This window comes from Hippichthys cyanospilos, chromosome 20, assembly GCF_059441005.1.
Source record: "Hippichthys cyanospilos isolate Australia breed blue-spotted pipefish chromosome 20, RoL_Hcya_1.0, whole genome shotgun sequence".
Taxonomy (NCBI): Eukaryota; Metazoa; Chordata; class Actinopteri; order Syngnathiformes; family Syngnathidae; genus Hippichthys; species Hippichthys cyanospilos.
This window is the reverse complement of record NC_142388.1, coordinates 4,916,683-4,937,776: the sequence shown is the minus strand read 5'-3', so window position 1 is coordinate 4,937,776 and position 21,094 is coordinate 4,916,683. Positions and strand designations below refer to the sequence as shown.

The window sequence follows — 21,094 nt, the reverse complement described above, 5'->3', positions numbered from 1 at the left end:
AAAAAAGCAATCAGTTGAATAAATAGAACTCAACTTGACTTGCTCATGGTGCTATGCTAATTCTTAACGTTTTGCATTGTCGTGCAATTCCTGACAGGATAAGGTCTCCAGGATTGAGCGCGTGGTGGGGGAACATCACCTTTTTTCTCGGGGTCTTAAAGAGCTTCAGGAATGGGTGTGCGAGGCTCAGAGTGTGCTCAGCACCTGCACTTCCTCTACCTCTGATAAAGCTGTGCTGGAAGACAGGATGCTCCAGCTGGAGGTAAGTAGTGCCACGAAGCAGAAACTACTTGACAACTGAAAACCTCACAAAATTACGTGCTCAAGATATCATTTGCTGGATTGTTCATCAGGCATTGCTCGCTGCCCGCCAAGAGCGGGAGATCCAGCTAAAGATGCTCCTCACCAGAGGAGAAGCCGTTCAGAGGAACACGTCAGCTGAGGGCGTCCCAGTGATCCGCAAACAGATCCAGGACCTCAAGGACTCGTGGGACTCCCTCTTGTCTGCCTCCATCAAATGCAAAAGGTCCTGAGATCGGAGTTTTCTTTTTTGAACTTGAACTAGATCGAGTATTAACAGGCTGTTAGACAGCTTCGGATGCCATGTTAGGACTGAATGTGGGGGTGTTATTGCAGTACATAGACGCTGCTGTAAAGTGCTGTAAAGTTTTGAAAAGCTGCAGAAAGTCCCAAGTGGCAAGGAAACAATGTGCATTGTGTCAAAAAGTATGTTAAAGAAGTTAAAAGTATTGCAAGCATGTGGGATGAGTGAAACTAAATTGAAGAAAAAAAAAGATCTTTTAAGGAATGTATCTAGTAGTTGAATGTGTGTTTATGCCTGTGACTAAATGTCATTTTTTTGTCGTTAACAGCCAGCTGGAGGGCGCCTTGTCACAGTGGACCAGCTATCAAGAGGACGTGGGGCATTTTGTGCTTTGGATGGACCGCGTGGAAGAGACGCTCAGCTGCTCAGACAGGCAATATGCAGAGATGAGAGACAAGACTGCAAACTTGGGCAAAACCAAGGTAGTAAGCAAGCTCCAAAACTAGACAATACTGACTTCATTACCTTCTTTATGCAAACCCTTGAAAAAAATATATAGAAGTACTTGGGATTGAATGCCGGGACTTTACAAAAGTGTAAATTATGTCTATACGATTGAATGAGTTACGTACTGAAGTAAGCAATTACTATATACATTAAAGTAATCCACCATTTTAAGGACTTTCACAGGTAATTGCTTAAAATAAAAAGTAATTGATTACTTTTGATTACTTGAGTACTCATTACATCATACATACTTGAGTAATCATTTACTTTAGTGCGCTAATTCATTGATTATTCCCATTTTTAATACACCAGCGATTTTTAGACTCCCCTTTAACCAAATATATTGAAAAAAATGTCAAACCATGTCTTAAGGATTGAATGAAATATTTAAAATAAAGAAGCATCTTACTGTTTGACACCGTCAGCTATCAAGCTTTAAAAAAAAAAAAAAACAGCAGTAAGCAGGGATGATGTTTTTAAAGATAGTCCTGTTTTTGTCAACATGTCATGTTGTCCCCCCGGGGCACCTCATGGGGTTTGGTGTCCCGACAATGAATGATTGTGCATGTGTGTTCATTCCAGCTTCTGTATGAAGAAGTGCTGAGTCATAGTTCTCCCCTGGAGACTATAGCGGCAAAGGGGGCCAACATGGCGGAACACAGCAGCACCCAGCAAGAAGTGAAGCAGCTCCAGAGTAGATACAACACCTTGCAAGAAAAGGCCAAGGTATTTCAATAGGATTTCTTTCCACTGTTCTATTCTTGGTGATGTATGATGATTATGATATTTCTTTTTAACAGAATGCAGTCAGTAAGGCCGAGGACCTTGTGCTGATCCACCAGGAGTACCAACGAGGACTTCATGTGTTTGAAGACTGGCTGGAGCGGGAGCAATCCACTTTGGCATCGTTGGCCCATCCAGAGGGGAATGTTGATACACTTGAGGAAACACTGAAACAACTTCAGGTAGGCACTGAACCACAATAACATACCTCTGCTCATTGCCGGGGACATGGTCCAGATCCACCACAAAAAAATGAAAATTCTCAACCATGCTGACCCTGCAGAATGTCCACCCTGTATTCTCTATCTCTTGTGTTCCTCTAGGTTCTACAGGAGCGCTGCTCCGACGGCCAATCGCTGCTGTCCTCCGTGCTGACCAGCAGAGAGCGGGTCATCCCGTGGGGCGTACCCCAGATCGAAGACAGAGCCCTTGACACGGCGCAGCAGGAGTGGGGGGTCTACCAGGGCCACCTTGAGGAGACCAGGACGCAGCTGAACTCCACCCTGATCAGACTGAGAGACATGAGCCAGAAGTTCCTCTCTTTGGCTCACTGGCTGGAGGAGATGGAGAAGGGGGCCGACTTGAGGCCTCACCGGAGATCAGACAGAAGCTCCAAGGAGACCCAACTGCAGAAGCTTAAGGTTAGAAGCTCTTATTTTCATTTCGTGTTTTTCAAGCGCTAGTGTTAAAAAGCGGCATTGCTCGTAAACAGCTGTGTCTTGAAACGGTGCTGACGCGACAAGGCGAAGTGGACGGCCTGGCCTCTTTGGCCCAGCGGGCTTTGGAGGAAAGTGACATCAGTGGTCGCCTCAGCGCCACGGCAACCCAGCTGGCTGCACGCTACCACTCCCTGCTGCTCAGCATACAGGTACCGCTGTCCCGTGGAATCTCACGTCATTTTCATCAAGTTCTGACAAAATCGATTCAAATGATTCAAAAAGGTTGAAATATTTTTTTAGGTGTTTTTTTTTTCCCTCTGTGGTTAATTAGTTTTACCTGCAGGTGTGGGCTCTGTTTCGCCAGGCATCTGTTCATAATTTCAGATGCTTATTATTCAATCTAGTATTTTGAAGTTGTTGGATTGATTTCAAACCGGTTTCTAACATCTGCTTGGTATTTCGTAACTCGCGCTGGCCAGCTTGCTTATGTGTTGAAGCGAAAAAAAAAATGCCTTTCATACGTACCCACATAAGCCCATAAGGCTATCAGAGGAAGAAATTTACTGTAATATTGAATTAAAATCCATTGAAATAGGAGAACAATGATTTAGATTTACATTGTTTCCATAGCGATGGATCTCTTTTAACCCTAAAATGGAAAACTAGTGGTGTTCCACAAGACCCACAATTAGATACACGACAAAACTGTTCAAAAGATTTGCTGTTATAGTTGTTATAGTTTCAGATTTTTATTTTTTAAGTTGTTGGTTAATGTTTTTTAATATTATTTTGAACCCTCGGTTTATGGCAGTCAAAGTTTGGAATGGCGTGCAATGAATGTTCAAGCCATTTTTTTTTAATCGCTGAATTTATGGCCTAGAGGTGTTTTTTCATATTAATACTTATCATATTTTTGTATTGACTCACACTAAAAATGTATGTCATGTGGTTGCAGTAGTCAACTTTTCTGTCGACTAAAAATGTCATCACAGTCGTTTAGAAATGTCATTTTCACTCGACAGCAAGTGGCAAAAGGCGTACCCCCTGAGTTGAATTAAACCAGGTTGATTTTACTTCTTAATTCATATTCCATAAACACAATATTAATCGGAACGCCATGTTTAAACTAGCGGGGCTTCATAGAAGATGTTCTCGGAAAAATACGACTTTTGGCTTCATTTAACCTTTTAGAAAGCTTGCAATGCCCGTTTATTCTTTCGCTTTGGACTTTATTCCATCGAGAATTTCGACATTGTTTCTGAAGTTAACCATTGATGTATCCTGCGGCCTCTGATCCAACCTCTCCGTTTGTTATCCCCTCCATATTTGGGGGGTCTTTGAAAGCAAAATCAATGTGGCTCCTCTATTCCGGGCCCAATGAGACAATCTCACACCCGGCACCGGGAGTGGAAAAGCTATCCACGTACCTCATTGATTTTTACACCTACGGTGACAGCCTTCTCCAAAAGTTACCGTGCTTCAAATTGGCTTCACACACATACACAACACACCGTGATGTCACGCTCCCTTGTAATTATGCCATGTGAAGTGGGAGGAGGTGAGGGGGCTGTTACCTCCCTCACAGGAAAGGTGTGCACTCAGCAATATCAGCTAATTGGAGCCTCTCACTGCAGGATTTTGGACATGGAGTGAATAATGTGTCAAAGAAAGCCGCTCCATGCTCATGCGGTATTGACTCAAAATCTCACTCGAGTGGATAAAACCCCCCCAACACACACACACGCGCTTCCCAACTCCCTCCGTTGTGCAGATGAAACGGGGGGGAGGGGGAAATAGAATTTTCTGTTTTGATGGCTGTTCACAGAGGTTTTAGTCCTCTGCGGTTCTCTGGGCCGTCGGGGTTTCCGAACGCGATCAGAAACCATCCGAAGGCTGCCGGTGTTGACGATCACACGGGATATAAATAGCAACACGGATCCAAAATAATTACAGCGAATAAAAGCTGCCTTGAAATGATGATGGACTCGCGCGTGAAAATGAATTTATTATAGGCGCGGCATATATCGATTCGGCATGTTGTGGTCACACTTATTTGAATCTGCTTTTTATTGACACTATCCTAGGAGACCATCAAGCAATTGCAAGAGGAACTCAAGACCATACAGGAGGCGGAAAACCTTTGCGTGTCCTTCACAGAGTGGCTCAGGTCCACTAAGAAAAGCTTCTCAGAAGTGTCCGACACTTCGGAACCTCTCGACCGCAACGCGCTGGAGAAAAAGCTGAAGAAATTAGAGGTATTGCGCTAATTAACTACACGTGTGCACGTGTGGCTTGGGGTGGACCTTAATTAACGACTGCCATTTTACATTTTACACATCGCACGCGTGTGAAGTATAGTTCTTCTCCAGGATTCATTTTCCTGTATTGCATAAAATTACAAAGTCAAATTTAAGTCTAATTTTATGAGAAGATCCTCAAAGATAAAGAAAGAAATACTTAAATATATCTCCCGCACCAATCAAAAGTTTGGAAACACCTACAAATTCAATGATTTTTATTTCTTTTATGAAAAAAACATCCCACTAGTATCTGTAGATAGGTGTGTAATGAACCGCTATTTCATGTTATTTTTGCATTCCTATACTCACTGCCATTTTTTGAAAAGTTGTGGTACGCATGGTCCCAACGGGGGTGAAAAGGTTAATTCATATTCCACAAATGTATTCATGAGAACACCATGTTTATAGACTAGTAAGGCTTTGTATTGTAAAGAATATTTTTTAGGTTGACTTCTGCTTTAATCATTCAAATTTGTCCTAAGCAACACTCTTGTCTGTGGTGGAGGTTTTCTAGCGTTAATATTCAGTGTATTTGGCTTTAATATCTTAAGTCCTGAGTGGGAAGATTTTTGAACACAAGGCAACATAGCAACACATAATATTTGCTTGGGTAACACTTTTTTTTTTTTTGGCTGTTTCAGCATGCTTGGCCACGAAAAATGTGTGCTATATGTGCTTCTTTCCCCCCGTTTACACATTTTCTTCTACGCCTTTCTGCCCAAATGGCAGTTTTTTGACAAGTAGCTCCCGCATAAAAAAAATCTCGCTTGCAAGATGTGTGAAGTAGTTTCTAAGATCATAAGGCGTATCGATCCATTGTCATTATGATGACAAAGCGGACGGCGGTTGAGAAGGAAGGCGTTAGCGGGGTTGGACTCCCCGTTGTGATGGCGAGGATGAAGAAGAAGCGAGGGGTGTCAGAAGGCTGCTGGCTCAGACGCTATAATTGATGTACCGCTTGGCCACACTGCTCTCGTGTCCGGAGTCGTAACGAAGCCGCGCCGGCGCATTTTTTTGAACGCCGCATGGCTCGTGTCGCGAGCGCTGTCGTTATCCTAGTCGGAGATCAATAGAAAGCTTTGGACATATGTCTTTCCCCCGAGTGAGCTCTCTAGGGCTGCGTTGCATTGAACTGCCATGATTATGTATTGACACAAAGAGTAGCGATCGATAGCCATGCCAAGGGTGATCAGTTGGATTTGTACTTTGTGGTTGAGGCTGACTTGAAACTGTGTGGAGGGTCACACAGTAGAGCTGTAATGGGGCTTCCCTGCTGTCAATGTGCATTGCTAGCTAATTCTAATATATATTCATTTTTATGACATATTTTTGTCATAATGGAGCATGTGCTAACAAAGACATTAGATGTATTGAATGGGATTTCTTATAGATTGTTAATTATACTCGCTGACTTTCCCCAACTTTTCTGGAAGATTCTCGATTTTTCGCACAATTCACCATTCACCAGGAATTTGACATTTCACATTTAAAGTCTTCCCATTCAGTTCTTTAACTTGACCTTGGGAACGATTTTCAACGTTCCATAAATTTACACATTGCAAAATTTTCGCGGAAGTCTATTTTTTTCACTCCAAAATTACCCATTCTTTTCCAATGGGAGATTTGACATTTGACATTTTCATCTTTCCCATTTCACATTCGCAACATTCTGCTCTTTCATTTCATTTTAGGATTTTCAAAATTCAAAATTTTCACACGTTCCCAATTGTTTACATATTCACAATTAAATTACCCATTAAAATGTTTGTTGATGCGCCCTTAAAAAATTCAACATTTTCACCATACAAATACTCCTCTAAAATTCACAAGTTTTATGTTTTTCAGTTTTTCCCCTGTATATTCCACAATTTGTACCTATTCAAATTGTCCCAGCTTAATATTGTTTCATGTTATCCATAACAATGGTCAAACCATATATTTTACAGTTTGCCATAAAAATAACCCCAAAATGTCAATTTTTCCAAGCATTTTTTTCAAAGTTTTTCTCCTGTAAGTTTTACCCATGCAGGAAACCTGTGCTAGATTTTTTGTTTGTGTGAAATATGTTCTAGATATTTTTGAACAATTCATTTAATAAAATATTAATTTATTCATTTTTTTTAATATCATCCTTGGCATCAACTGCTTTATTGCAAAATAGGTAAATAAATAAATAAATGTCTGTTTTGATTATACCTTACATATTTCACCGCTGCCATTATGCAAGTAGTGGATTACAGTGACTGCAGACAAATGTTGACAGATTGCTTGTCACAGAATCAGGGAGTGGTACACCTTGAATAATTAATATTAGCATGATGGAGGGGTGTTTTAACAGCCTAAAGGGCATCCAATGTGCATGCAGGCCCTTCTAGCAGATTGCAGTGCGTGCTCCTTAATCAGGCCCTAATGAATCAGTATGGATCCTAAACCCACCAAATGGACAAATAAATGTACGGGCAGGCCAAGCACGACGGCAGCTTTGGGGGGAATGGCATTACATGACACAGGTGGCTGAGTCGACCTCAAATGGCAATTATGCTCTTGTTTTCTTGTTTGAGTTCGGCTTTTATTAAAGCAAACCGTGTGTTGGCTGTCTTGTTACCGTTGTATAGAAAAAGCACAGGTGGGTCACTGGAAATCATGGTGAGACGCAAACATGGACGTGAGCAGGCAGGCGCATCACATTGTTAACGGAGATAGCTGAAGATGTCCCAGATTGAAGAGCTGCACTCGAGCAGTAATATAGTCATGATGAAAGCAAGATGGCGCCCCATTGAGCTTGTGTTGCTGTTACCCTGGAAACCCCCGTGGTTCCTTTTCCCTTTAAGACCTCTTATAATTGGATCCTCCTTCCATATTTTTCCCTGCGTTTCCTCCACACCACGACCTCCCGGGCGCCTCCGCGTCAACCAAGAGGAACCTTCTGAAGTGTACAAATCCCCTCAATTGCTGCCACGTGGTCAAGAACAGAAGAGGTTGCTCTATGGCAACCTCAAATATCCATAACAGGATTATAGTCTTCTAGTAGTTACTGTGAGTATAATATAGGAAGGAGTCGGGTTGAAAGAACTATTAAAATGGTGCCATGACCCAATTAGATCAGTTTAACTTGATGGATACCAATTTTTGACTGTTCTGATCACCTGCTTTCTCGCCCAGAGTCTACAAGACGATCTTCATCACGGCCACAGCTGCCTGAAGTCTCTGAGGGAGCGGGCCGAGCAGGCTGCGAACTTCCTGAACGAAGTCGGAGCTGAGAGCCTAGGAGTGGAGGTGGAGGCGCGTCTTTCCCAGCTGGAAGAACTGGCGGGCTGGCTGAGGACCGAGCACAGCTTCCTGGAGCGCGCCTCGCTACTGGCTAAAGAGTTCCAGGAGCGCTATAAAGCTCAGGCCCAGTGGCTGGTGGAGACAAAGGGTTTGCTGTATTCGACGCCGGAGCCTAAAGCCGAGCTCTACCAACGGAGGGCGCAGCTCGCAAAGTACAAGGTGAAATGGCTGACTACAACAGTACTGCAGTAGATTTGGCATAAAATATTTTTCACTATTTACTGATTTTGTACATGCTTAAAACAGGCTCGACTCACCCCTCCCATACTGTAAATTTACTTAGTCCTTTGTCCCCATCAGTGCTTTACAGGTTTAAAATTATACAGAACGCAAGTTCGTATGACTAGGAAGTGAAATTTGCTTACATGGACTTGAGGCTTTGCGGAGGTGTTGCTGCTTTAGATTGCCTCGTTGTTGGTGATAAGCAAGATTAATGGAGAAAAAACGCGATACTATAATGCGGTAAAAAGGAAGTTTTACACTCAGGATGTTTTTTTTGCCCTCCAGGCTCTTTTGCAGATGGTTCAGTCCCATGACGGTTCCATCAGGTCAGTAGTGGAGAAGGGCGATGCCCTGCTGGCGTCCGTCCATTATCCCTCGGTCCGAGACAAAATGACCAGGCTGCAAAAGGACTACAGCGACCTCTTTAACGTGGCCACGGTACATAAAAAAGTAAATAATTACAGTCTGTAAATCAGAATCACATGTCCAAATTGTGGTCTTGCTTCTTAGGCTCATGTGGCACATCTGGAGGACCAGGTGAGGGAGCAGGAAACATACCACAAGGAGCTCCAGGAGGCAGAGCGTTGGTTGTTGCAGATGTCCAGCAGGATGGTGACCCCTGACCCCAACGTCAGTCGCAGCTTGGAGGCAGCCACTCAACAACTCGCCCGGCACAAGGTGAACACCGGGAGTTTGGCTCACACACTAATTAATAATACAGTAATTCTCTGCATATTTGTGGTTCACTACACAAGTTCTCTTACTGTTGTTTTTTTTTTTCTTCTGGTCATGGAAATTTCAGGTGCATTTTTTTCAAAGTCAGATTATTTATTTTCAACGGAAATGTAAGATGAGTTTGAGGTGATATTAAAAAAAATACTGGTTAAAAACAATGATAAACACAAAAGACCAAATAATACATTCCTACCTCATTATGAATGACTCATTTTTATACATTTCTGATGATTAACTTTTATTTTTACTTAAATGCAAACTGTTCTCAGCAGCATACTACTTTCCTCCTGAGAAACATCAGATTTTAGACAAATCTCTCCTCATAAATGTTGTTCAATGAGCTGGATTGCCAACAACACAATTAAGTAAGAACCGTTTGTTAAAAAGCGAGCAGTAAGAATTGCAACTGTGTCAGGCTGTCAACATCAAAGTGTGCAGAGTCATTTATTTATATCACGCCAGCCTATATGGAGCACTTGAGAGCTGCTAGCTACAAGCTAATCTATACTAAACCATGGCAACAGGTGCCGTTTGTCATTGTCAGCATACTTAAGAAATGTTTGTCAGTGCCCTGAATTGGCAATTGAATTTGATTTCAGAATGATTAAAAAGACAATAAAAAGCATTGAGTGTTTTTGCGGGGCTGAGATGGATTCATGTCATTTCAGTTTATTCCAATAGAATATATTTGAATTGAATTACATGCTTCTCCACGGAATCATTTAAAACTGTAAAGCAAGGTAACTATGTGTCAAATGTCATTCAGAGCTTCAACCTTCAAACCTGATCTTCACAGATGCCCTCCCGCCTGCCGGCCACCTCGTGCGCCATCAGGGTTCAATGACCTCCCGCGTCATCGAACAATGCGCCGTTCCGCCAGCCCCGGCGCTACCCGTTGTCTCCTTTTGTCCTCCGCAGGCCATCATGGAGGAGATAGCGGCCTTTGAGGATCGCTTGGCAGCCTTGAAGCAGCGCGGGGACCAACTGGTGCACAACTGCGACGAGCGCGTGCAGAGTCGACTGAGACAGCAGGTCCACGCGCACCAGCAAGGCACCAGAGACAGCTACTCCGCCATCTGCAGCACGGCGCAGAGGGTGAGCGAGACGGGAGAAGGGATTTGAAGAAAACTAATTGTATGTACAGGACCTTTTTTCACAGCATTCATTACACATAATCAAACAGTCAATAATTGCACTGCGATGACATTATTTGCGCTCTGCTGCATTTGCATAGTTTAGACGCAGCAGGTTTTTGTGGTTGCTTCCATTTTTGGGGTCTTTTCATTGCTTTATTTGAAATGTAAGTACAGTACTTCATATATGACAAAGCAGGCCAAACTTTCCCTCTGAGGGCTGCACAGAGAAAAATAGAAACATGTTTTTTTTTTTAATTTAATTAAAAATGTAGAAATCAAACAGTCATGCAAGTAATTAGTGTCTACATAATGTCGTTATTCTTAAAAAAAATGCTACATCAAGGATTTACGTTAAAGATGATAAGGCTTTGAGGATGAGGATTTTACCACGGACACTTGCCATCTATCGCTGAACCTTTTCCTTTTTAGATAGCATTGCAAGCCAAGTCAAAATTTAATCTCAGTTTGTGCTTAAATGTGAATGAGGGGCCGCAAATGGCCCCCAGGCCATAGTTTGGACACCCCTGGTGTAAAATGTCAGATTAGTGTGGTCGGCAGCATGACTGAAAAACCACCTCTTCATATTAGTACACATAAATAATTAGGTCATTACTGTGTATAAATTACTAAATAAATAAATAAGAACATATTCAATAAAAAAATAAATAAAATTTTTAAATGTATAAAGTTTGAACACAACAATAACATGGTTTTAAGTGGGTGTGAACACTTTAGAACCCTGTCAAAGATTGTTTCTAAAAATAACATTGTTTTAAAACCTTAACAACCTGGTATTCGAATAAGGGGATGTAGATTTTTTTTTTTTTTAATGTCCTCTTCTCTTGCCAAATAAGGCCAGGCATGCACAGTCCCACTCCACTAACATCAGCGTCATTCAATGGAGCCGCCAAAACAAGCACTTAATCCTAACCCAATGTGACACCAAAAGCATCTCTCGACGATGCTCCTTCACCGGCAGCACGGAGGGCACGGCGTCGCCTGACAGCAACCGCACTGTGACGAGACCATCCAGCCAAAGTGGCTAACTCAATCTGGCCATATTAATCTCCGTATATCCCCTGTCAACCCGGCGCTTTTCATGTCCGCGCCAAGTGACGGCCAGCGTTCGTCTGCACTCTAATCCAGCGCCGCTTTGCCATTTTGGCATCTTATGCTCTGTCATCATTACTGACCTCCCCAGATGCCAATGCAACCGTTTTTTTTTTGTTTTTTTTTCCTATAGCAATCTGGCATTGTGTGATCCAGCCACGCTGCTGGCTTCTCCTCAATTTGTAACCCCCGACCATTTTATCTGCCAATTTCATTCTCCACGTAAGCTCTAATATCCTGCTTGCCACTTGCCACCGTGCCAGCTTTGGAGCCTCTGCCAAAAAACTCAATGCAGTATGCCAACATATCTCTTCTCCCCTCCCCATTTCTTTTTTCTTTCTTCGAGACACCAAATATTAACATTGTCAATCAGACATGGGTGCTGGGAGGATCTGGTCGCCTTTATATCCCGCAGCTGGCAAATGTGATCCTCTTTCTTTTATAAATTGTGTGAATTATATATTATTTTAGATTTACATTCTCTGATATTTAGATATCTACATTTTCTGACCATTCCAACGTCATCATGTTCCGAAAATTCACTCAGTTCAACTCATACTGACACGAGAACCTTCAAATGATTGTTTTTGTCCTCTAATCTGTGCATTATCAGAACGATTCCAACCTCTTCAACTTCAAACTGTTGAACAATATCACTATGACACTTCAGCAAAATTGTGTCACCTCAATGAATACATTGTGACTGACTGAATCATTTCTAGGTGTATCAGAGCCTGGACCATGAGCTACAGAGACATGTAAGTCTCCAAGATACCTTGCAGCAGTGCAAGACTTGGCTGACCGCTGCCTCCCGGGAGCCAGAATCTCCTGCACTGACACCTCTTGGCCTGGAGGAGGCGCTACAGCAGGTCAGGAAAACGCATCTCTTAAATGACGACTCAATTAAATGTCCAGGAGTTTGCATCGCTTGACTTGTTTTGCCAGGTGAAACAGGAGCGGGCACTCCAGGAGCAGGCCAGTACTTACCTCCAACTGGTGTGTTCCTCCTGCGACCTCTCACTCGTTCGAGTGCAGGAGGTGGCTACGGCCATCCAGCAGGTCAAACTCCAGGTTAGTGTCTTCACGCCTACGGATTTTTGTATCCGAATATGAGATCAAGGCAGGTAATTGACATCAGAAAAAAATTCTGTTTTGTCGAAAGATAGAGGAGCGCATGCTGCTCTGCCAGGAGGTCGCAGAAAGCTGGAGAGACGTCGAGGAACACAAGGCAGATCTGGAGGAGGAGCTTCGAGAGACCGAGCAGCAACTTGAGAACCTCATCAGGTGTCCCGCAGAGCTTGAGCCCAGAATTGCACAGAATCAGCTGGACAAAGCACAGGTGTGCATTCTGGCTGAATCGCTGAGTTTTTCGTGTACTGTATATACGAAAGAAGATTTCTTTGCAGTAACATGTTAAATCTGTCCCTACTAAAAACTGCATTCTGATTAATAATTGGACTTGTGGAAAATTAACAAAGCGGTAAAATCTACCTGTTTTTATCCATCTCTTGGGGTAGCCATTTCGCCACTTGCTGTTGACTGAAAATGACATCACAGTTGCTCAGAGCTAAGCTATCAACCAATCATGGCTCATCCTGCAACCCTCACGTGACGTGAACTATTCTTATGACAAAACCATTCAAAACACAAAGCAAAGCAAAACCAAAAATTGCATTGCCAATAAAGATTGTTATGTCTGACGTGATGGGAAAATATCACAACAGAGGATTTTAACACTTTTGTGGCATATGGAATACTGTAAAGATCTGTGGACTTAGTAGAGAGCCTTGCAGAACACCATAGAACTATTACAAAAACAAGTACATGTGAGATTTAATTTGAGTTTATTGTAATGTAAAACTGCAAAACACATGAATCCCTAACCCTTAAGCTTAAGCTATCTTGTGCCCATTTGTGATGTAATGGGGACCATCATAAAGCGTGGATTTTTAAAACTGCTAAAATGCCTAGTTTATACCAGATTTCACTCAAATCCTTTTAATGTCATTTTTGCCTAAAGGCATCATGTAATCCTGATCAAACTTTCCCAGGAGTTCCTCCAGCAAGTGAGGGAGAGACAGTCTGAGGCAAGCCGCTTGATGGAGGCCATCGAGCGGCTGACGGACGGCCAGGACTCCGTCGCCATGAGGGACGCGAGGAAGCTGCACCGGATCTGGATCGAAATGGGCCAGCGCGCCGAGGAACTGGAAGCAGAGCGAGGGGAGGACATGCAGCGCAGCGGCGAGTACCAGGAAAGCGTGGCCACTGTTGAGGAGCTTTTCCATCAAGTGTCCAGGGAGTGGGACTACCTTGCCAGGTAGCCAATGATATGTCATTATTTGACCCCGAAGCTGTGGATCACCAACTCCCTGAGGTCCGGGGAGCCCGTTTTGAAAACCTCTGTATTAAACGCTGCTTATGTGTGCACAGGGCTGACGCTGAAAGTACGCGGGAGCATCTTGAAGCTCTGAGGAAGTTGTCCAGCGATCTTTTGGAGCAACGTGCAACACTAGAAGATCTCCGGGAGCAGAAACAAGCCATCCTGCCTCGAATAAGCCTCCTGGACAAGGAACTGGTCAAACAACAGGTAAGATCTCATTTAAGAGCTGTGTCGAATTTGCCATCTGTATGAAGTTAATAATGCCCGGTTCACCTTCTGCAGGTGGGTCACCTAGAGCAGCGCTGGGCCCAGCTCGAGTCTCTCATACAGCAGAAGATCAGAGACTCCTCGCAAACCCTCGAGGATCTGACACGGGTGGAAACCCAGCTGAGGGATGCCCGCGAATGGGTGGAAGTGCAGCGTCCTGCGCTCACCTCAGCACTGAAGACCAGCCCGCCCCCCGACCTGGCCCAGAGTTTCCTGTTTGACCACCTGAGCGTGTGTGTGGAGCTGGAGGCTCGACGGCAGCTGCTAGCTCGAGCGGTGAGCGAGGCGCGGGACGTGGCCTCCAGGCTGGGGTTGAGTGAGAGGAAATGCCTGCAGGAGCTTGTCGAGCAAGCCCAGACTGAAGTGGACACATTGGAGGCGCGTGTGACACAAAGGAGGAAATACCTCAGCAAGGTAAACAGATGGAAATCTGTATGCAATGCATTTTTTTTCAAATTATTCAATTAGATCATTCAATTAGATTTGCTTATACCTTTAGAAACTCCATGAAATACCCTCATGCCATCATTCCCTTTGTGGAGCACTGTCCTACAGGACTCCTTGACTGAAACATTCAAAATGATGTATTTGCAGGTCTTCACTGAAAGGACTCAGTTCCTTCAGGGTCTTGGTCGTGCCCTCTCATGGGTAGAACAGCAGGAGCGTAAGACCCTGATAGACGACCACATTGCACTCCTCCCAGAAGGCCTGGCGAAAGAGGCGGCCACGTGTCGGAGCATCCAGAGTAGCCTTCATGCGTACCAGAGGGAGCTGGCATCTCTCTGGATTCAAGGTCGGGAGCTAGAGAGGGACGCCACGGACAAAGAGCGAGGAGAAACCCTGGCAAAGCTCCAGGAGCTTCAGGCGGCCTTTGAAACGGCCCTTCAGAGAACCAGCCAGCGTGTCACAATCTTGGAAAAAGCCTTGACAGCCAGGAAATTCTTCCAGGTTGACCTAAACAAGACTTGTCAGTGGCTCAGACAAGCGGAAGCCATCACCTTCCCCGAAATCAACCTCAGCGAAATGGAGGACAGCACAGATTTGCAAGCGCGTCTGTCCGCCTTCCAAAAAGTCCTAGAACAAGCGTCGGAGAACGAGAACCTCCTTCTGATCGTGCAGAGGATAGGTCAGGAGATCCTTCCCACCCTCAATGAGATTGACCACTGCTACCTGGACGAGCGGCTCAACGCTCTCCCGCAACAATACAACAGCATCCTGGCCCTCGCCAAAGAGAAAAAAGACAGACTCCAGCAAATCATCCTCGAGCGGAAGGAATTCAGCACTTTTTTGAAGGTGACTCGAAGCAGCGTGGAGAGACTTCAGGAGCAGTTTGACAATCTGGAAAAGATGACTATCAGTACAAGTGAAGAAGCGCTAGTTTCCCTCATGAATGACTATCGCAAAATCAGTGAAAGTTCGGCGCACATCAGCAGAGCGGTCAAAGAACTTCAGGGTAAAAATGAGGGCTTCCTCTGTTTGGGCCACACGTACCGAGCTGAGGAATTGCGTCAGCTGGTCCACCTTTGCAGTACCTTGAAAAATGGAATCAATAAGACTCTTGAAATTTTGGATGAAGCCTTAAAAACAATAGTGGAACATAACATACGATCGAAGAGCTTTGACCTGCAAGTCAAGTCCGCCAAAGACAATCTGATTACACTCAAATCGGACAAAGAAATGAATGTTATGGATAAAGTTGCATCTCTTTACGCCTTACTCAAAAGCCTGGATGGTGTTGCATCCCAGGCCAAAGAATGTAGCCAACAAATCGACGGTCTCGGCTTGAGGTTTGACCCCGCTGCCTTGCAGGAGGTGACAGCCCGGCGTGAATCGCTGCAGTTGTTACTCTCAGATGTGAAACGCTGTGTAGAAGAAAGCCAAAAGGAAATCGCGCAATGCGAGGACTTCGCGGGGGAGATGGAAAAGATGTCAGGATGGCTGAACGCTGTACAAGACGCTTTGGGGGAACCGCTAACCTTAACGGAAACCAAAGTCGAGAAGGTGCAGGAGAAAGTGCGCGAAATGAGAATCACGGAAGAGGAAGTGGAGAGTAGATTAAAAATAATGGATGCCTTGTTTAGTCGAGAGGAGCAAAGACTTTGCGCTAGAAATGAATCTATTCCTGTCCATGTAGAGGAGAAAATGGATGAGCTTAGGACACTGGGAGCTGAAGTCCAAAAAGAAATTGGCAACAAAAAGGTGAGTCTCCTCTTAACTCAACTTTGTTGTTCCCTCATATGAGCACAAGCAGTATGCTAAATAAAGTGCCAAGTTTTTTATTTTTATATATATATATATATATATATATATATATATATATATATATATATATATATATATATATATATATATATATATATATATATATATATATATATATACTCGCAAATATTCACTCCCACTCCCAATGGTGCTCATGAAGCTGAACAATGTAATCCTTTTTTTCTCACTTTAAATAAAATTAAGTAGTTAGTTCATCTTCTGTATATCATAGGTGACAATGGATCAAGCTCTCAGTCTGGTCCAGAGGCTTCACTCATCACTGAAGTCCATGCAGAAGTGTCTGGATTCTGCAGCTGACTTCCTCCAGCATGCACGTGTAGGTGTGGAACTGGATGACCACAAACAATGTCTTCTGAATTTAGAAAAAATCAACATCCAGGAGAAGAGCCTTAAAGCGATCTTAGAGGAGAAGGTGACCTGGGAGCCTCTTGTAGGCCCCCAACTCAAAAAAGAAGTTGAAGCCACTCTTCTGAGGAGCACGAAAATAAGAAAGCAGATGGAGGCCTGCGGAGGTCTTCACGAAAGGTGCTCAGTCACACCTCCAAAGTTTGCATTCAGCAAATGTACTTATGCTGTTGTATTATTATTTTTTAAGATGTGCGACGGTCTGGGCCTCGTTCCAACACGAGAGAGAGAGGCTTGTGGAACAGATGAACGACACAGAGAGCAAGATGGCCGTTTTCGCCACGGCCAAAGCTGACAGTCTCCAGCAGGCGGAAGATAAGTGTGACAAATACAAGGTGGGAGATGCACTTTTAAGATACGAAGCGTTATCACCCACACTTGGAAAGCGAATGCTTTTTTTCCCGCAGTCTCTGGTAAATCGGGCTGACCTGCTTGAGTTAGCCCTCACCGCTTTGAAAGAGAAGGCGGCCGAGTTAGAAAGGCTCCTCGCCAAGTCCGACGTCGCCGTTATTGCTTGTGCGCTCTCGTCGCTATGGCAACGCTGGAGTCGGCTGCGCGGCGTGGCAAGAACCCAGGAGAGGGCACTGGAAGACACTGTGCGAGAATGGAGAAACTTCACAGAGAAGGTAAGGAAGATATACATCTGCTTGACAAAATTATTGGGATGCTTAATAATGGAAAGATAAGAGTAACGATAACTGCTTTGATTGAATAAACATTGTACACCTCATTTTGGTTTGTGCACCTTGTTCACCTGTGGGCAGTATAATACAGAGGGTGGATGGATGTCTTCGTACATGGAGATAATCCTGCTCCTCACTATGTCACTAATCCATCTACATGTGTTGCTCCACCGTTTGTTTTTCAATATACATTTTTAAAGGGTATTATATGCAATTTGTCTGCCTGCCTTGTCAGTTGGAATTATGTGTTAACCTTAGGCTAACATATGTTAGTTAACATAGCTATGTTATCGTTAAATAAATAAATAAATAAATAATAAATAATAGTATAATAATAATAAATAAATAAATCATCAACAGTATCATAGTGTGATGAAATCCCTGCCAACAAACAGCACTTACTTCAAGTTTTTGCTCACAAGTCAAAGCAAAAAATTAGCTGAAAAATTCTGAAGTTGGGTTTGTATTACATATCCTATTATATGCTTTTCTTTTTCCGTGATTGTACTTCGTAAATGCGCTGACTGCCACAATAATGAGAAAACGTTTTAGAAAGCTGAGCTGAACTTTGCAGCTGACAAGCAGTTTTCTTCTTTCTCCTCGTCCCTCTGATTTGGGTCAAACAACTCCAAAACCAGTTGCTATGCCATGATGTAACTCCAGGCTCTGAGCCAGTTGTTTCCCCCGCCGAGCCACAACGCCTATTTTAAGCGAGAACGTGTCAGCTCCAAAAAATTCCTACAAAGCACTCCACCTAAAAGGGAAATGAGGTCAAAATGATGGGAGCTCTACTTCCTGACATGTGGCACCTTCCTGTTATCCCTGGCTTTTCTATGGGCCCTTTGTATGAATAGTTATGATGTCATTCCATGCAATAGAGTCCATTGATCTCATTTCCTACAAGACCTTTTAACTTTTGTCCGATTGTATTGTTTTCCCTAAAAATCATCATTTTAATCTGTATACTTTATTCACTCTCTTTGTTTTTATCACGTGAAGTTCAATTGCAATAAAATAAGAATTTTCATCCTATTACTTTCAGGCACTCGGTTATTTTTTTTTTATTTTAGACTAACTTGTAACCTGTTTACACACTGTAAAAACTGTTAAAAATGGAACAGGTTTGAGTATACTTATACAATTTTTATAGATAATAATCTAATTTATAATCAGCGTGATGAGTGGGGGGGCTTTTGCTTTCACTAACTGTAACCACTGAAGTAGATAAAGGTAAGAATGGGTCAATTTAATTGATATGACCCTAATTCTGTTTTATCTGCTCCTCAGATGGATAAGGTACACTCCGTCTGGTCGGACCTCCACGGCCGCATCCCGGACAGCACCGTGGAGAAGGCGGCCACCAGGGCGGCCCTCCAGACCCTCCTGGAGTACCATGACTCTTTTGTCCTGGAGGTGGAGCGGGAACAATCGATCCTGGCTCTGCTGGGGCAGCACATTCTCAGCCTCAGAGGAGATGAGGAGAAGCGAGAAGAGTCTCGGACCAGTCCTCAGGACACATCGTGCCTGCAGGAGATCAAACGCATGCAGGGACAGTATGACAGGTGTGTAATGCTTTGAGTTTTTACTCAAAAATACAAATAAACTTGATAAGACTTGACATTTTTGCCCCCTCTTTTGTCTTTTCAAGCCTGGTGTCTCAGGTTCGGGCCAGCAGGGTGCAGGTGCAGCAGGAGTTGAGAGAAAGAGAAGAGGTAGAGAGGGAGCTGGGCTTGGTCAAAGGTTGGATTCAAGACACCCGAGGCTTGCTTCTGAGTCCCACCGCCGACTTGGATGCACTCTTACAAGAACTAGAGGTGCTCATAAATGCCTTCACGCAGAATATCGGCAGAATGTTTGACTTGCGCTTGTGCCGTGTCCCAGGCCGCACACGGCGGGGTCATCAGCAGACGGCAGAGCGTGGAGCGCATGGCAGAGATGCAGCAGTCCAAGTATCACGACCTGCAGGCGGGGCTGCCGTCGGAGCTCAGCATGCAGCTGGCCGAGGTGACTCTGGCTCTGGGTTCTGCTGAAGATCAGGTGAAGAGCTCATTAACCCTTGTGCAGTATTTTCACAATCTTGGGGTCCTTTTCCTCCACATCATTTTTGCAGTATTTGAGCCAAGAGGTGTCACACTCCTGATATTGTAATAGCTAAATGGTGTTGCCATTTTGAGCTTTGACATTTTGAAATTTCAGCTCCTCAACTCTTTTAGTGCCAAGCGTTATTGGAGAGCCAGTATTTTTAGTATTTTCACTCACCTTTCAAGGCCAACAGAATATTGTGTGCTATGTCTCTGTAAATATGGGTTGTATCATGTGAAAGATTGACTTCCATTCCTTACTTAGAATTGCATGTAGATAATACATGTGTTATACGTGTGGAACCATTGCCATCCAATGGTTATAGTTATCACCACAGTGCTCAATTGACTTATACAGTATTAAGTAGGCATTAGTCAAGGGTGACAGCTCGCCTCCATAAAAAAAGCGTATTTGACCAGTGTTAAGTTTGATGATGACTTTTTCTTCTCATCAATTGTTAATCCTGAGTGCGTTTATGCTCCAGGTCCAAGCCAGAGAACGGGAGGTGCAGCAGACGCGGGACGTGAAGGAGGACTTCAGCTGTAGATTGAAGGACATCGAGAGCAAGCTGAAGACCATCACGATGAAATTTGAAATTAAGGGCGCCAGTCTGGAGGAGGCCAAAGAGGAGAACAGGGTAATCAACCTGACTAAGTGAATAATTAGTAAGCAATTAACCCCTGGTAAATTAGCTATCTATCGAGCAGATGTTAAGGTTAATGAGTGTCAAAAGTTTGGAATGGAATCTGCCCTCAACTCTAATCCACTTTTTTGGTTTGGTAATCCCGCTTGTGCCTTTGTGGTTCACTTTTTTCTGTGAAAACTCCCTAACTGTTTGTACCCTAAAAAACTTAAAGCAACTTAAAGCCCTTTCTAAACTGCCACAAGATGGCACCAAAGCCTTGTCTAAATAGGAAAGTAGTACTATACTGTATCTCAACTTTCCTCCTCAGATTCTCCGCGAGGAGTGCGAGTGCTGCGCTCACACCCTGACCGAGCTGGCGGCGGCCGTGCAAGAGTTCGGCGAGCAGAACCCGCTGCTGTGCAAGCAGCTTGGGGACGTCGTGGCCAAAATGGCCGAAGCGCTGCGGCACGCCACGCAGCAGGTCCAGGACAGAAGCAACAGACTAAAAAAGGTCAGCGCCATGACACTCCCATCTTATTTGCCTTGTTATTAACATGTTAAATCATATCAGAAGGAATGATTAAAATCTGCTCTTGACATTAACACACAATGATGAATGTTACGGATTACAGGAGAATTTTAACAACACACACAATCGGACTCAAGCAGAAATATGCAAGTGCGGTGCATTCAAATGTGGCTAACGAAATCTAATCTGGGGGTCAGCAGAGATGAAATGGAATGAATACATGAGTTCCAAGAAAAATCAGCCAATAATAGGGAAATATGGGAATATGCCGTGATGACTTTATTTGAATTCATTCTATGTTCTCCTCTGTGTTGACTTTATGAACCTGAACAGGCAGAGAAGCAGATGGCGGAATATCAAAGCGTGAAGGAATTCATTTTGAGTTGGGCTGAAAAAGCAGAAACTCTGATGTCTGGCAACGTCATCTGGAGTCCAATATCACAACTACAGGAGCAAATCCGAGCATATCAGGTGCATCTTGATTACAATATTGCTTTAATTGCACAATCTCCTT

General features: G+C 43.8%; 1 protein-coding gene across 1 annotated transcript in view; it reads left to right on the top strand.

Moving 5' to 3' along the window:
* The window catches only part of syne1a (spectrin repeat containing, nuclear envelope 1a), a 109,428-nt gene that overhangs the window by 50,443 nt on the left and 37,891 nt on the right, over window positions 1–21,094 (top strand). The window contains exons 62-89 of the mRNA XM_088404054.1: window positions 98–262; window positions 354–526; window positions 873–1,026; window positions 1,634–1,777; window positions 1,852–2,016; window positions 2,158–2,475; window positions 2,547–2,702; window positions 4,578–4,748; window positions 7,956–8,282; window positions 8,631–8,783; window positions 8,856–9,023; window positions 9,999–10,175; window positions 12,049–12,195; window positions 12,272–12,397; window positions 12,489–12,665; window positions 13,378–13,643; window positions 13,757–13,913; window positions 13,989–14,387; window positions 14,568–16,172; window positions 16,468–16,781; window positions 16,852–16,996; window positions 17,069–17,287; window positions 18,632–18,906; window positions 18,993–19,158; window positions 19,226–19,381; window positions 19,911–20,063; window positions 20,380–20,562; window positions 20,914–21,051. Of these exons, the coding sequence (XP_088260180.1) occupies window positions 98–262; window positions 354–526; window positions 873–1,026; window positions 1,634–1,777; window positions 1,852–2,016; window positions 2,158–2,475; window positions 2,547–2,702; window positions 4,578–4,748; window positions 7,956–8,282; window positions 8,631–8,783; window positions 8,856–9,023; window positions 9,999–10,175; window positions 12,049–12,195; window positions 12,272–12,397; window positions 12,489–12,665; window positions 13,378–13,643; window positions 13,757–13,913; window positions 13,989–14,387; window positions 14,568–16,172; window positions 16,468–16,781; window positions 16,852–16,996; window positions 17,069–17,287; window positions 18,632–18,906; window positions 18,993–19,158; window positions 19,226–19,381; window positions 19,911–20,063; window positions 20,380–20,562; window positions 20,914–21,051 (6,897 nt within the window). The remainder of the gene's footprint in view (window positions 1–97; window positions 263–353; window positions 527–872; window positions 1,027–1,633; window positions 1,778–1,851; window positions 2,017–2,157; window positions 2,476–2,546; window positions 2,703–4,577; window positions 4,749–7,955; window positions 8,283–8,630; window positions 8,784–8,855; window positions 9,024–9,998; window positions 10,176–12,048; window positions 12,196–12,271; window positions 12,398–12,488; window positions 12,666–13,377; window positions 13,644–13,756; window positions 13,914–13,988; window positions 14,388–14,567; window positions 16,173–16,467; window positions 16,782–16,851; window positions 16,997–17,068; window positions 17,288–18,631; window positions 18,907–18,992; window positions 19,159–19,225; window positions 19,382–19,910; window positions 20,064–20,379; window positions 20,563–20,913; window positions 21,052–21,094) is intronic.